The 16,398-nt window shown below is 39.8% G+C and overlaps 1 protein-coding gene across 3 annotated transcripts in view; it reads left to right on the top strand.

Annotated features, from left to right (window-relative positions):
* The window catches only part of DCX (doublecortin), a 151,395-nt gene extending 141,667 nt beyond the window's left edge, over positions 1-9,728 (top strand). For 2 of the 3 annotated variants that reach the window (XM_036227154.1, XM_016129416.2), the window contains exon 7: positions 1,437-9,728. In XM_036227154.1, the coding sequence (XP_036083047.1) occupies positions 1,437-1,493 (57 nt within the window). In that variant the 3' untranslated portion in view covers positions 1,494-9,728. The remainder of the gene's footprint in view (positions 1-1,436) is intronic. The other variant, XM_016129435.2, reaches the window with a different exon arrangement.
* Positions 9,729-16,398: the final 6,670 nt, after the last annotated feature.

Raw genomic sequence — 16,398 nt, 5'->3', positions numbered from 1 at the left:
CTAGCAGTTCTCTTGGAGACTGACATAAATTCATGTATATATTCACAACTGATTTTTGACAAAGGGGCAAAAGTCAGTCAACAGAGAAAATGTAGCCTTTTTAATAATTGTTCTGGAGTAATTGGATATCCATAGGCAAAAAAAAGAAAAGAACCCCAACATAAATTTTATATCTTATACAAAAATTAAGCCCAAAATGGATTATAGATGTAAATTTAAAACATTTAGAATGGAAACATAGGAGAAAATCTTATCCTATGCTAAGCAAGGAATTCTTAGATCTGAAAACAAAAGCACAATTCATGAAAGAAAAACAATTAATAAATTGGACCTCATCAAAGTTAAGAACTTTTGCTCTGTCAAAGATCATGCAAAGGATATGAAAAGACAAACTACAGACTGGAAGAAAATATTTGCAAGCTACATATCTAACCAAAAACATATATAGAATATAAAAATAACTGTTAAAACTCGACAGAAAAAATATCCAATTAGAAAACGAATGAAAGACATGAAGAAACATTTCACTGAGGGTGAATTATAGATGTCAACTATGCACATGAAAAGATATTTAACAGCAATAGACATCAGGAACATCCAAATTAAAACCATGATGAGACATCAATACAAACTCACAAGAATGGATAAAATAAAAAGTAGTGAAAACACTAAATACTGATGAGGATGTGGATAAAATGGATTACTAATACTTTTCTGGTGAGCATGTAAATGGTATATAGCCATTCTGGAGAACAATACAGCAGGCTTTAAAAAACTAAACATGCAATTACCATATATTTAGCAATTGTATCCTTGAGCATTTATCCCAGAGAAATGAAAACTTATATTCACACCAAAACTTGCATATGAATTTTTATAGCAGCTTTATTTGTAATAGCCCCAAACTAGAATTATCTCACATGCCTTCAGCGAGTGAATGCTTATATACTGTATCGTTCCATTTATGTAACATTCTTGAAATGAAAAAAAAATTATAGAGATTGGAAATAGATTATTGATTACCAGAGCTTGGGGAAAGGAGGAGAGGGGTGGATGTTGCTATAAAGGGGTAACACAAAGGAGCCCTTTGGTGAGGATACAGTTCTGTATCCCTAATTTGGTGATGGTCACATAAATGTATACATGTAAAATTTCATGGACTACACACACGCACACACACACACACACACAGACACACACACACACACGAGTAAACGGAAAACTGCAAGACGTTACCACTGGGGAAAATTGAATGAAGAGTGCATTGATACAAGTATACTTCCCTGTACTTCAACTTCCTGTGAATCTATAATTATTTTAAACTAAAAATAGAGAATATATTAATTTTAAAAAGCAAATGCAGTCATCTTGCCAATTTCAGAGCCAAAGGTGCTAAAAAAAAAGGGGAATTCACTTTTTCTCTTATCTTCTTATAGGACCTGTACCTGCCTCTGTCTTTGGATGACTCAGACTCACTTGGTGATTCCATGTGAAGAAGGAGAGCATTCAGAGTCCAAGAGTACAAATACAAGCTTACTGTTACAATAGGATATTTCTGCTCAAGTGTCCAACAGGGCTATTGGTGCTTTCAAGTTTGTTTTTGTTGTTGTTGTTGTTGTTTGTTGTTGTTATTATTTTTAAAAACACACTGTAATATGCTAGGTTTATTTTTCTGTGATTTCTCTTCTGGGCCACTGATCCACAATTACCCATTATAAGAGATAGATTGACAACCATCCTTTGGGGTAACTTTCCAGGGATGCAAAATGTGCTAGTTCATGACCTTTCTATTGAATATTTAGGTACCTGCATTGTTTTCCCTGTCTCGCTTTGCTCATAAATGACAGTCTTCCTTTTGTAGAGGGTTGTTTATATACAGGACACTTAAAATGTGTGTGTGGTGAAAAAAGTCATTGGCAAATCCAAGAGTGACAAACAAAAGTACCCCTTGTCTCCCGATCTCAAGAATGCTGAAATATCCTTGGAGGATGGCAAGGCAGCTCCCCAGTCTTGCTCTTTACTCCTTATTGAGGCCCCCTGTTTGTTGTTTAGCATTATTTAGCATCAAGTCTGGCTATCTCAATGGGGAGAAACACCAGCAACTTATAATTCTGACACCAGACATTTAGGACCCTGGTACAGGGCTGGCTAAAAGAGACTGGGTAGGACTGGGAAACACTGTAGACATCTTAGTAGTTTATAAAGCACAGTGAATTGTCAACTCTTCCACTGGGGCAATTTAGAATCAATAAGCAAGTAATAAGAGTTGAGTGTGTGGGGCTTCATATACCTGATTCCTCTAGGAGGCTGTCTAACATAGCGAGTTATTACACAAACTGTATGGTAACCATCTATCTCCATTCTATTAAATGCCTTGTAAACAGCCAACACTGAAAACACTGTGAGAATTTGTTTTCAGGTCTGACACCTTTTGGTCGCTTTTTATAGCAAAAAACTAATATCTTTTTTATAAAACCTCATGTCTGTATTTCAGGCTCCTTTTTTTATAAACTGGTGATTTTTCTTTTGTCTAAAAAACACATGCAGAAAATTTACCAAAAAAGTGCAGAATAATGTAGTTTAGAAATCATGCTGTCACTGCCAAACAGAAACCTCCAGGGGAAAACAAAACGCATAGCAGGGGCCAATTCAATAGAATTAGTCTTTTGATAACTTTTTAACAGTTATGCATACATTAATAATTTCAATGTGGACCAGACTTTCTAATTATATTTTAAATGAAATGTTATGACATATTTTAAGCAACTCTTTTTTATCTATAATCCTGATATTTCATACTGAAGACAAAGAAACCTTTCTATTGTCTTTAAAACTAGAAAGGAGTTCCCTTTGCTACGGACTGATCATTTGAAATAATTCTCAGTCTTTGAGGTACAAATTCATAACACTGCTTTTTGTCTGTAATCATAGCCCATAATGGTAAAAACAACTAAATTTAAGTGAAAACCACACATGCCAATTCTGTGTGTGCTTTTAGCCAATATGAAGATTTCCTTAATTCTTTGTAGTTGTGCAGACAGTTGGACAGATGCAGCATTTGAAGCCAAGTTGCTGCTTGGTTATTGAATGATTTGCAGTTCTTTTTTCCACTTTAACAGGAATGAGCTTGTTCTGTGTGTGTAGGGGTGTGTGTGTGTGTGTGTGTGTGTGTGTGTGTGTGTGTGCGCGCGTGTGTGCAACCGCTTCACAATTAGGAAATAATACAGGATATCCCAACATGGATCAGTGGCAACTTGGTGGCATTACTGATGAGCACTATGTAGGAGGAAATTCAGTGGTAGAAGGGGTAGTTCAGATGCCCCTAGACAAGCTTCCAATCACCTGAGCTACAAAAAACATTTTTGATTCAAGAAAAGTCTGGATGATGGTAGTACTGATTCCTGGTTAAATTGGTCATTGAAGTATCCCAAATTATGAGAATCTCTTTTTGCCCCTCACCTTTATTTGTAGATTTGTTGGAAACAATTAAGAAGCTCATATTACTTGCCCACTTACTACTTTCTAGAAGCTCAAGGTTTTCTTAGTGCCTCCCAGAACAATTTGTAGTTAAGTGAGAAAAATTGGTACTTGAGATAGAGGGTAGTGTAGCGAGTGGCAGGAAATCTGTTTCTAAACTTTAGGCCAGACTCCCAAAGATTCAAGCCATTCTCTAGATTCTTCTCGAGATCTCATTTTTTCCAATTTCTTCAATCTAAGATGAAATGGAGGCCAAGACAGGTAAATGACATGCTGGAAAGAGATTTCCTCATGTCCAGACCCTATGCTACCTCTCTGAGTATTTCCTTGCTTGTAGCATATGTAGCATTAGAACGTGCTAAATGGGCATATTTTCTTTAGAATAATCTTTGAAATGAAAATCTTCTATAGTAATAGCAGATTTCCCATTTTTCTTGTAATAAATTATAAGGAAATATTTCTGTACTGCCACTTTATAGGGACTTGGTATAGTTCAAAATTCAACCTTCAAAAATTGCATTTTAAATAGCCTATTTTCAAGGCAAAAAGAAAAATTTTATAACTGAACACCTTCACCCCCGTCATTCTTTCTCGATTTTACCCAATCTAGTTTTACCACTAAAGTCTCATTGTGTTACCTTCCGCACAGTTAGCAAATATCAAATCATTTAGCAAACGTTTGCCTCCACTCCCCTCATTCTCTCTCGATTTTTCATACATACATAAAAACACACACTCTGTTGCTTGTTCTTACTTCCTGATTTTTCTCCCTTAAAGAAATAGAAATGGGGACGAAGAAAGGGAAAGTGTATATATGGGGCCTGGGCTGAACAATTTCGTAAGTAGTGTTAACTAGGGGTAAATCGAGAGAAAATTTCCTTTTCTCTTCACTGTTTTGGAAAAGATAGCCATTAGCATGACTTCTTTGTGTCTTTGTAGACTTTAGTATTAGCCTAGATTAAATCATAGAGTTTTCTAGCTGGAAGGAACCTTAAGATCACATCATCTACTCCAATTTCTTCATTTTCAGGCCAGGAATGGAGATGCAGAGATAAAGTAATTTTCCCAAGGTCACATAGTTGGCTATGGACAAGGCAGAAATTAGAACCTACATCTCTTGGCTCTTATTCCAGGGCCTTTTCCCCACTGAACTGTATTGCTTTCCACTATGCTCAGCAGAGTTTTTCCCAGGGTCATGTTGCATCTTGGAGCCATATGCTGCTGCCCTGACCTCAGTGGGAAATCCACCCAGCATCCTAAAACAGCTCTTTCTCTCTGTATTCAAATGGTTCTCATTTACATGGACTGTGTATGTCCCTAAAGAGAAGCCTGAAGCATTGAGGACCAACAGCAACAATCGAGTCACTAACATTGTGCATCCAACAGAGGGGCTCACTGCTCTACCTTGAGGAGCCCTCAAAACAGTCCCCTGAACTCCTGCCCTCTCCAAATGGAATAAAAGAAGATTGATTTTCCCAGACAGCTCACCTTATCTTATCTCATCTCATCTCATATTGGTTGGTTTTCGTAGGTTGGAGGAAATGTTTCTCGTTAGAGCAAGGAAAGGAAGAAAGCTTTGTTCATCCTGACTTTCTGGGATGCCATTTTGGTGTTTTTTAAATGAATGTGACTACCAGTTGCTGGCAATGATTTCTTTTAAAATACATGAGTGAGACTAGCTAGAGAAAATACCCTGTTCTTGCTATGGTTATCCTCATCAACAACGTCCCCATAGCCATCCTGCCATTGTGGTGACAATTTCCAAGTATAAGCAAGCAGCTTTGTGACTAAAATGTACCCTAGCCTATGTTAAACATTAGCTCCTTGTGTTTACACTAAAATAACAAGCTCTGTGCTCTGGACACCATATTCACCTTGTGTACACTGCTCCTGTGGTCTTCCGTGGCAGAAACCAGGGCAACAAATTCTGAACACATAGTTTTCCTCACAACAAGCCTCTTCCTGGGAACTTAAGGGTATTTATTAGTTCAGTTCCAAGACACCTCCTTCTAGGCTTACCCCACTCCTTAGGAAATTTTCTCTTCTTTCTGATTCCCCTCCCCAATCAGTAGTAATCATGGAAACTTAAAGTGGATGTGTAGTTATCTGAAGAAGGCAAGAAAAAGTGGTCTAAAGCCTCTAGATCCTTCTTTGAATCACCCAGCCCAAGTCCTAGAGCAGCAATCCAGTGCTCATCCTGGACAAAATTATGTGTACTTACCTACTCCCTTCAGTACTCTGGATGGGCATGCCCCCAATCCCTCTCAGATTTTATTCTCGATCTTTTTTTAAAAAACATATGTTCCTTGGACAAGGGAGAAAGCCTGCTCATGTCCCCAAAATGAGCTCTAGAACATTTGTGGGAATGTTTCCAAACACCAGCCCATCTCAGAAACATCTGTGCAGAGAAACTTCCCCAGATAGAGGCACTGGGACAGTGGGGTTTGAATGACCTCTTCCACTGTCCAGTTTGCTATGGAAATAAAAGGTGTTGGAGTTTTCTTTTCTTTTTTTTTAAGACATTGGAATCTGTCCTTGGCCATATGGGGCCACTTGGATCTCCAAGGCCAGGCCTCACTCGTGTATTGCCCTTATTGCATTAAGGGATTTGGCTCTTAGGCCTAGGCTGATTTCCTAAGTAAACAATTAGTGTTTTGAAGCTTATCTGGAATGTGGTAGAGGTTAGAGTCCTATGTTTTGTGACCTGGAATCTAGAGAAATTAAAGGTCCAGCCATTGATTTGCCACAAGTGATCTGAGACATCTTGTGTAGCAGCGGAACCTTGAGATTAATGGTCTTTCTGGGTCTTTCTTCTGGTATGGAATTTGGAAGTTGTCACACTTCTGCCTCTGTCTGAAGAAGGGGATCCCATATATAGTCTTTTCTATTGTTCTATGATTCCATGAATGTTTTCCTCTTTCTTACAGGTGTGACAGCCTGGAGCCAGGATATCGTATTGATTCATCATGCCTATCTTTTGGCTGGAGAGCTATTGCCAACAGGTTCTTTGTCTATTGGTGGCCCAGCCCCAGTCTAGTGCTGTTAACACTCAGTGATTCGTCCTTAGTCGTTGCTAAAGACTGTGATCCTAGACCAAGACAACACAGGTCATTTCTTAAAACAAATTCCCAATTTTATTCTTCCTCTGGCTAGCAGACCTCACTTTCCTAGTAGATAAAATCCTGGAGGTTCTTGTTGCACAGTAGCTAAGCCACATGTGTGGGGAGGAAAATGCATTTCTAAACCCACAGAGTACTGAATCTAGTGGGCAACCTAGACTGTCAGCAACTTCTTCTAGTCCCTTCCACTTTTTCTTTACAGGCACTAGAAGGCTTTCTTTCCATCAGCCTCTCTTTTGGTATGCTTGGTTAAAGAATTTTGCTTCCCTAACTCTTCAGGAAAAGGTGACTTCCTCCTCTGCCTCCCCAACCCTGATCCCCAGAGCTTGTCTCCAGCCACAAAGATCTAGTGTGATCTTTACACCCAGCCTCTCAGTGTTGATGTTGCTTTCTGTTTGTTTCCCATTAAGGATCCTTGCAGACCTCCCACATTGGCCTACGTAGTATGACACTGGTTATCATATGACAAGACTTTTGAAGCCCCCTTCTAACTGCCTAATTCGTATCTCTTAGTTTATAGGCTTCAACATCTTCTGGAATCAGAGGCAATCTTGTCTTACTTTGGATGCCTGGGATAGAATATAGAATTCTCTTTGGAAATTAAGGCATCTTCCTGCTCCTGATTAGAAAAAAACAGGTTAGTGGGGAGAGGTCAGATGACACAACCTAGATCAGAGCAAACACTTTGTACACTAAAGCAAAAACTTACAGGCATCAGGTTATCAGGATTAATAACCTGATTAATAACCAGGATTAATAACCTGAGGAAATCAATGGCTTTTTGCCACTCTCTATCTCCCCTGCATATATCTTCTTTCTCTAGTTCACTATTTTTTTCTCTTAGTTTAATATTCTGTGTTATTACTTTCTTTTCACAGTGTACAAATTTGTCCTCTGCAATTCTTTTCTCTCTCTTTTGTTCTCTCAGAAACTTTTAACATTTTCCCCTCCCTCTTTGTATAGGCATTGGGGACATGCCTCTTCTTATCCCTGTGATTTTACCTTGGTGATGAAAATTATTTCCATACTCATCCAGCCCTGATCCTACCCCAATCTAGTCAGAAGCGTGTTGGTGGGAATAATCCAAACCTGGCCCTTTCTTCTCCATTTTCAGTTGTAATTCCCTGAAGCATATGCACACAAGCAGTTTCCTTATAGCTCATATATCTTTTGGTCTTTGCCTTCCAAGCACTGTACAGAATACTTTGTGATTTCTTTTTAGTCTGCTATTTTGTGGAGCAGTGAAGTGTGCTGAGAGAAATAATCATCTGAACAGAAAAATCCACCCATGGATTCATATCAGCTAAATACTATTAATTGATTTTGTTTAACTTGCTCATAGTTTGGAAAGCTGCAATATAATATAATGAGAGACCATAGGTAATTTCTCCTGTCATTTGGTTTGGCTTGGTAGTGGTGTTGTGTGGGGAAATAGTTTGTTTAAAGTTTTACCAATACATATTAAGCTCTCCGTAACAACCTTATGTTTTGGACTTGCCAACTGCTGATTTTCTCTTTTAGCTAAACTGATAAGCAATTGATATTGATTTAAATGAGAAGTATATTTAACAAATATACAGAAGTATGTCTTAAAAACACTATAAAAAGAAACAGTCACTTAACCGAAATGTATTTTTTCCTTCTGTTACTGATTTCATTTAAACATTTACTGTTGACACCAATTGTTAATGATCCTATTAAGACAGTTCATATAAAAGTAACTAATAGAACTAAAGAAGCCAGCTTGTAGGTACTAATTTATTCTACAGAGTGCAAAGACCTTGGGGATATCACTGCTTGGCAATACCGTATGGAATGCCCTTTCCAATGTCATTTCTTTGTAAGTTCTCTTAACAGAATTTGAGCAAGTAAGAGGTTCTATCAAAATGTCTTCAATGTATGGTCCTATAATATATTGCAGCTTGAAGCCAATGACCTCTTATGACTGGTACACAACTAGTGCATGTTTTGATTGAATTTTGCATATCTCATGTGTGATAAGTTCTTTAAAACATTTTTAGTCACCTCTTTGTGCCATTAAACTTGTACAGAAAATGTTTTTATGGCCCTTTTCAAAGGGAGAAAGTTGAAAATGGAAACAGCCCACCCTTTCTGCCCTATAGCTGTAGTTAGAACTGAGTAACTGTAGCAAAACAGCTGTAATTGGTGGTTGTAGTGTTAGAGGCATTAGCTTGCTAGTGACTAGCTTTGGAGAGTAAATGCATGGTATTGTACATCACGTTTCTTAAATAACTCATTTTAACCTCTGAAAAGAATATATTACTCCTTGTGGTCCTTCTTCCCTCCCTTTCCCTCTCCCTCCCCCTGCTCCCAGGTGTCTTACAGTTGTAAATAACTGATTTGGGGGCCAATAATTTTTGCCAAGTTGGAAAATAACAAACAAACCAAAAACAAGGGAAGGCATTTCTCAACAATCTCTCAACGGTTATCAACCATTCCTCAAGGAATGGCATTGTGATCAAAGACTCAACTTCCCTTCTGTGACAATTTTGGAGTGTCATTGGCCATTTGATTACATCTCAGAATTGAATAGTTCTTAGAATCACATATAAACAAAAGACCATAGACAATGATGCCCCTTATCGCTGTAGCAGTTTCGAGGTATTTGGTGACTTCAGAAGGCTCTGCTTGACCGATGACCAATAATTATTTTTTTACAAAAAGAAAAGAAAAACAGAGAAAGACAACATATATTTAGGGATTTTTAGCTGCCCATTTAGAATAGTTATAGCAAGAAAAGACAAGGACATGGATTTATATGCATTGCTGTTGATTTCCCAGGCAACGCCTAGCCCACTCTTAGACTGTGATTCAAAAGCAGTGTTCCAAGAAGGCATTCTCATTTTTGGTTTGCTGTTCCCATTTGGTAAGGTTTGGTGAGGCCCATGTAAAGCAGCTGGAGCAGTCCCTTTTCATCTCCTATGCCTGTTAATCTCCCTCTTCCTCTATCCACAATTTTATGAGGGCTTCCTTTGGTCAGAGGACTTCAAAGTCTAGAGAAGCTCTCCATGTGTGTAACGTGTTGTGAACTGTGAATGCTGTGGATTCACAGCATTCAATACTGGGTAGCCAAAGAGCTGCTCTTGTGTTCATTTTGGTTCTCAAACTCTTTTTTTTAAATCTCATTCTCATTTCTGTGTACATTTGCAAAATGTGCATAATGTCATTTTCTAAAAATAAAATTTGATTTCAATAGTTCTGACTGACATTCTCTTTTTTTAAGCATTGAACCAATGATCATATAACCATAAGATGCCTGAGCTGGTGGCAAACTTAGACATTATTTTGTTCAACCCTTAGTTTTATAGATGAGGAAGCTGAGGATCAATGTATGATGTAAATACCACAATTAACAACACAGCATATTTTCAACATATAAGATCTTGGATCTCCCTTCCAGAGTTGAGCAGGAATCAAATGACCTCTTTTTACATACATGTTGCTTGGCCAAGGTCAGTCTGTGTCATTGGAATAGGTAGTTACTTCTAGTACTGTGTTTTCAGAAGCTCAAGAAAGTCTTCCTGTGGGTTCCTCAAAAATATCTCTACCTGTTGCCTGCAACTCCTTTGACAGTGTGACTGTTCTCCTCCATAGGGTGGTGATAGAACCAGTCTTTGGGAGAGGAAACACCTAAATATCTTCTTCACCGACAGGTATAAGTGACTAAATATTTTTCTCGGATAAGATTTTATTAACAGAGAGAACACAAGGCATTGAACTTGTGAAGGGGTTGATGGAAAGGGAGGGAAGAAAAGGTACAGAAAGAGGAAGCTGGGATCTGAAAACTGACCAACCTCACAATGAAAGACAACCCTGGAGCTCCCATGTGACCTGTGTTTGAAGAAGCAAAGATGCCAGCATTCTAGGTATTCCCAAGGACTGAGATGTTTAGGAATGCTTCCCTCCATACAGTATTTCATCAACTAGTTCCATGACCATCATCCTGGTGGAGACAAAGAAAGTAGATGGAGATGGAACTTCTTAGTGTTCCAAAGAAAAGCTAGATACATCAAGGGCCAGTCTTCATCCCCACTATAATCAGGCCCTCCTCATCACTGATCTCTCATGATGTCACTTTCTCCCACCTTGGTTTATCCTGGTCTCTGCTGCAAGTAAAATCTTTCTAAAAGATCGATTATGTCATACCTCTGACCACGAACTTATGATAGCTGCCTATTGCCCATCAAATCAAATCCAACCCCTCTTTTATGTCATCATTAAAGAATTTCTGGAGTGCTAATTATGCTACAAGCACCCTTATGTCTCCATGAGTTCTAACCCAGTGAAGACAGACCTGTAAATAAATGAGTCCAGTGTAAAGGAACAAGTGTTATGACAACACCAATGTTGGGGCAATTAATGTCCTACAATGATGAAGGTCAGGAAAATTTCACAGAACTGGCAATATTTGGGGAAAAATTAAGATTTTTCCAGGTGGGTAGAGAGCATTCTAAGTAGATAGAATAGCATGGAAAATGGAAGAAAAAGCAAGTCCTCCTCTGGGAATTGAAAATTACCTGAGAAGACAAGGTTATAGGTCTAGTGCACAGGGTTCTGGAGGGAAAAGAGAAGTGCACAGTCTGGAATTATAGTTTGGGTGATTTAGACCAGTGGTTTCTCCCAATCTCCTTTCTTTAATCTTTCTTCCTCAGCCATTTTTCTTTTCTCCTCCCCTCCTCTTAACCCCCATACCAATTTTTTCTCTTTTTATTATCTCCTTCTTTCGACAGCTGGTACTGAAAACTTCATATATTCCAGGCTGTGTGCTAAGGATCTGAGAATACAGAGCTATAACATTATTTCTGCCTTCAAGGTGTTCACACTGCAGAACAGTGGATCAGTACCACCTAGGAACTTGTCAGAATTGGCCCCACCTCATATATACTAACTAGATCCAAAATTCTGGGAGTGGAACCCAGTGATTCTTGTTTTAACAAGACTTCCAGTGGATTCTAAGGTTGTCCTTAGAACCCCTGCTCTTGAGAATTCCACTTCCTTGCCCCCAGGAGTTGATGAGGACCTAAGTAGCATATATGATCTCATGGGCCATTTGAATTAGAGTTTGCACCTTGCCCAGAAGATCAGAAGACTCAAGAGTTTGGTAATTCTGGTAAAATCTCTATATATTTAGTTTTCTGAAGAGTGGATGCCTTTTCAAGCTTGAGAAAAAAAAAACGTGCATATATACTGAGAATCGGTCTTTATAGCTGTTGCAAAAGTCCAGATGAAAACATAAGGAAACTCTGAATTGAGGCCAGAGCAGTGATGGTGGAGAGGAAATATGAGGTCAAGGATCTGTCGATAGAGAAGTGACAGGATTTGTTGTGCAGATGTACAGAGGAAATGCAAAAGAAGGAAAGCCCTGACTTGACTTGATCAATTCAGTCCTAGCTTCCCTTATTCCCAGACATGGTCTTCTGTTCAAGAGAGCTCAGTAGCCTCTCTCATATCCACTTCCTCCCCTAACTTGGGCCCTGTCTATACAATGCTCATTCACACTTCACTCTTGCTGACAGAGTCTCCCGTTCTTTCCCTGCCCAGAAAAATATCCTCTGAATGTCCTTCCACATTCTCTCCACCTGTCTAAATCTCAGATGTAGCCAAAAGCTACCAGCAATGGAATTTAAGGCATATTTATAAGAAATACAAACCGAAACATGAAGAAAAATCTGCAACTTTCTACCTTGTATTTTCCAGGACAGTCCTGATCTTATGTAATTTCTTTCCTTTTCCAAATAAAAGTAATTTGTAAAACATATAACTAAATGTGACTTAGCTTTTAGACCTTTCTTCAAAATTTTATATAAATACACTCACAAATTGGAAAACATCCCTTGTCAGGGCACACATCTGTGCTGAGTTTGGAAAATATGATTCCTTTATGGGAGAGGCTTTCCTCAGTTTTCCTCGTCAACTCGTCTGCTCCCTCCTCTCTCTTTGATCCGCTTGCCAGTGTGGAGGAGGCACTGCCTCCTCTATGTCTAATCCTGCCTTTTCAGTACTCCAAGAGGGTCTTTCAGATCATCTGATCATATCAAGCCTGATTGCTTCAAGGAGACAGTCTTGAGTAAGCAGGTAATTTCTCTTTGAATCCTGGAGGATGCTGGTTTTCTCCAATCAAGAAGATTTGACTTAAGTTGTTATAATCTCTCTTCCTTTTCCTCCTGCCTGCATGGCTATGGATAATTCTGAAAATGCTTTCCCTAATTTACATGGTTATGTCGAGGAGGTCTGCATTATGTACTACTATTTACTATCCCCAGTAATAAACCAGTTGTATGCAGAATTGCAGAATGTCAAAAGTGGAAGGGCCCTTATAAAGCACTTGTGCAATGTGTCCCAAATTTCCCCAAGGGTGTGAATCACTTGGAGTACTTATTACAAACACAATTTCTGGGACCTCATTTCAGTGCCACTTCATTAACATCTCCAGGATAGTGGTCAGGGAAGTTGTGTGTTTAACAAGAGCCTCAGTGATTCTTTCATCTGGGAAGTTGACAGTGCTTCCATAACTTTATCGTGCACAGAATTACCTGAGGATCTTGTTAAAATCCAGAGCATGATTTATGAGGTTTGGGGTGGGGTCCTGGTTCTGCATTTCTAATAAGCTACCCATTTATGGTCCATACTCCTGGTCTGTGGACCATACCTTAAGTAGCAAAACATGAAATTTAATCCCTTTGTCGTTCAAAAGAGGAGGAAACTGAGGCCTAGGTAGAGTAAGGAAGTTGCCCACATTCACACAATTGGATAGAGGCAGATATGGGATAGCACTGGGGATTCCTGAGTACTGGCACAGTGTTTCTTCCACATGACCAGGCCGCCTATCACCGGTAGGCACTAAAAGCAGCCCAGCAGCAATGGTACTGTTTCTAATCAAAGCTAATTGGAAAAATGATACTTCTCACTAATGAGTGGGTACACTGGCAGGGAGAAGAAAAAGGGCGGAGGAGGGGTCAGAATTTATGTCTCATTTTAGTTGAAGAAATGAGCCAAGAACCCCTTACAAGGAGCCATGGGTGGAATGTTAAGGTCACACCATGTCCTTCTACCTCCTCCAGGGGAGAAAACTAAACTAAATTAAAACAACCAACCAATAAACCAAAAACCATCACCAAAGCCTTGAGAAAGTGCAATAATGGAGGTGAGAAAGGAGTCGGGAGAGCCTGCAGGAAGGGCAGTCTGGCTTCTGGGGTGATGAAGGCTGCTAGATATTGAAGTTGGTATAATAAAGCGTTAATGATGAAGAATGAACTAAGAATTACCATGCCTAGAATAAATCTTTATTTTAATGGTCCCATTCAGGCACAGGCTTCACTGAGGGGATAAAACTTGAGCTGAGGCTTATACAAGGTGGATTTTATTAGGTGAAGTGAGGAGTGGGGCATAGGGGCATTAGAGCCACAAAGACCAGTATAAACAAAGGCAAAGAAGTACGATCCATGTACAATGTGTCTAGGGATCAGAAAGTCCTCCAGTGAGGTGAGGGGTAAGGGTATGGAATGCAGGGGAGTGAGTGGATAAAGACCATGTTGTCCAACAGTCAGCATGCTACAGCCCAGCACTGTACTAGGCTCTGGAGGTAAATATATAGATCTGGACTCTTACCTCATCAAGCTCCAAGTCTAGCTAAGGTAGACAGTAATTATAACATGGTGTGCCAAGTACTGTGACATGAGGAAGTATAAAATGGCAGGGGGTTCACATGAGACACCTAATTCAGTCTGCAAGGGTGAGAGGGTGGTTAGAAGAGACATCCCAGAGGAAGAGCTATCTTAGCTGAGATTTAAAGATGAACAAAAATTAGTCAGAGGGAGGAAGAATGTTTCAGGTCAGGGGAAAAGAATGTGTGAAGGCCCCGAGAAAAAGCACTGTTTTGTTGGAACAACTGAAAGAGGTCCATTATGGCTGAAGCGTGGAGTGTGATGGAGGAGAGGTGGTGAGAGATGACCACGTGTGCCCTGTAAGCCACATTAATGAGTTTGAATTTCCCCCATGAAGAGCACTCAAGGAGATATTAAAGAGTTGTAAGCAGGACAGTGAGAGTTGCAGATAAAAGTTGTAGAAAAATCACTTCTGCTGCTGCCGTGTGGAGAGTGGACTGGAAGGACACAGGAGCAGGAGACAAAGCATTGGTTGAGGGAGGTGGTAGCAACATTCTGATCCAGGCAAGGCAAGGACTGATAACAGCTTATACATGGGCAGTGACAGTGCAGAAGAGAAGGTGGTGAAAAATTGGAGAGACTTTTAGGAGGTGGAATCTGTAGGACTTGATGAGGTATTAAATCTGTGAGAAGGTAAGGGAGAAAAGTTTTCAGTTTTGACTGGAGAGAAGTGAGTCAGATGATAGAAAGAACTCCAAGCTAGGAAGAACTGAAGGCAGCAAAGGTCTCACTAAGGGAGATATGTTTGGGGCCTGGGAAGTAGCAGGCTCTCACAGAACCTGGGCTGCAGGCACAGGGCTGCTAGAGGCAAGGGGCTGATGAAGGACTTCTCCTATTTCTGCCCCTCAGTGCTCTGTGGTCTCTGAGCGGAATGAGCCCTGGCTCTGTGTGGCAATTCCTCTGGCTGAAGAGTCTGAGCCCAGTGGAAGGAACTAACAATTGCCCAGCTCTCCCACATATGACCTCAGCACTGTACATGCTTCATCCTGAACAAGACTTGCCAAACCCCAGTGGTGTGGGTGCTGTCTTCACGTTTACAGTTAGGAAACTGAGGCTCAGAGAGGTGAAGTGACCTGTCAACAGTCACACAGCCAGGAAGTGGTGATCTGATGGTCTTTCCATTAGACCAACTTGTTTCTTGGAAAAAAAATTTTTAATTAATTAATTAATTTTTTATAGTAACATTGATTAATGAAAACTGGTAAGTTTCAGCTGTACATTTTAACAATAAGGCATACACACACACACACACACACACACACACCACACACCCTCTATATGTTCACCTCCCATAGTTAGATTTCTGTTACCATATATTTGACCCCTTTTACCCCATCTATCTCCCCCTCCCCTTTCCTTCTCCTCCCCCTCTGGTAACCACTACTCTATTGTCCATGTCCATGAGTCTCTGTTTGTCCTGTTCATTTGTTGCTTTTAGGTTTATATCCCACATATAAGTGATATGTGATTTTCAACTTTTTCTGTCTTGCTTATTTCACTTAGTATGATTATCTCGGGGTCCATCCGTGTTGTCGCAAATGGCAATATTTCATCTCTTCTTGTGGCCGAGTAATATTCCATTGTGTGTGTGTGCACACACACACACCACAGCTTCTTTAGCCAATCATCTATCTTAGGGCACATTGGTTGATGTCCTGGCCTCCATGAAAAATGCTGCTATGAAAATTGGAGTTTTCAAGTCTTTGGGGTAAATACCCAGTAAAGGGATTGCTGGATCATATGGTAGATCAAGTCTTAGTTTTTTGAGGAAACTCCACACTGGCTGTACCAATTTCCAGTCCCACCAGCAGTGTATGAGGATTCAGAGAAATTTTGGTGCATCACATGGCCTCTATGCTCAGTCCTATCACTATGGTTGCCATAAAAGCAGAGTTTAAGCCCATCTCTGCTTGGGATAGCAGAGAGGTTTCAAGTTGATTTGAGACCACTGTGCTACAGCATCCAAGACTGAAGATGCTATGGGATGAAAAAGCAGATCTCAATGAAATGGAGAAAGCAGCAAGAAAGTTGTAGGGTATTAAAGGTGAATGATACTTAGAATGGAACATGTTCTCTCTAAGACATAGCCTGGAGCTAATAGGGTAAAGACAATGCAG

This window comes from Rousettus aegyptiacus, unplaced genomic scaffold (assembly GCF_014176215.1).
Source record: "Rousettus aegyptiacus isolate mRouAeg1 unplaced genomic scaffold, mRouAeg1.p scaffold_m13_p_9, whole genome shotgun sequence".
In the NCBI taxonomy this organism is placed as follows: Eukaryota; Metazoa; Chordata; class Mammalia; order Chiroptera; family Pteropodidae; genus Rousettus; species Rousettus aegyptiacus.
The sequence above is the reverse complement of the archived record's forward strand: the minus strand, read 5'-3'. Positions and strand labels throughout refer to the sequence as shown.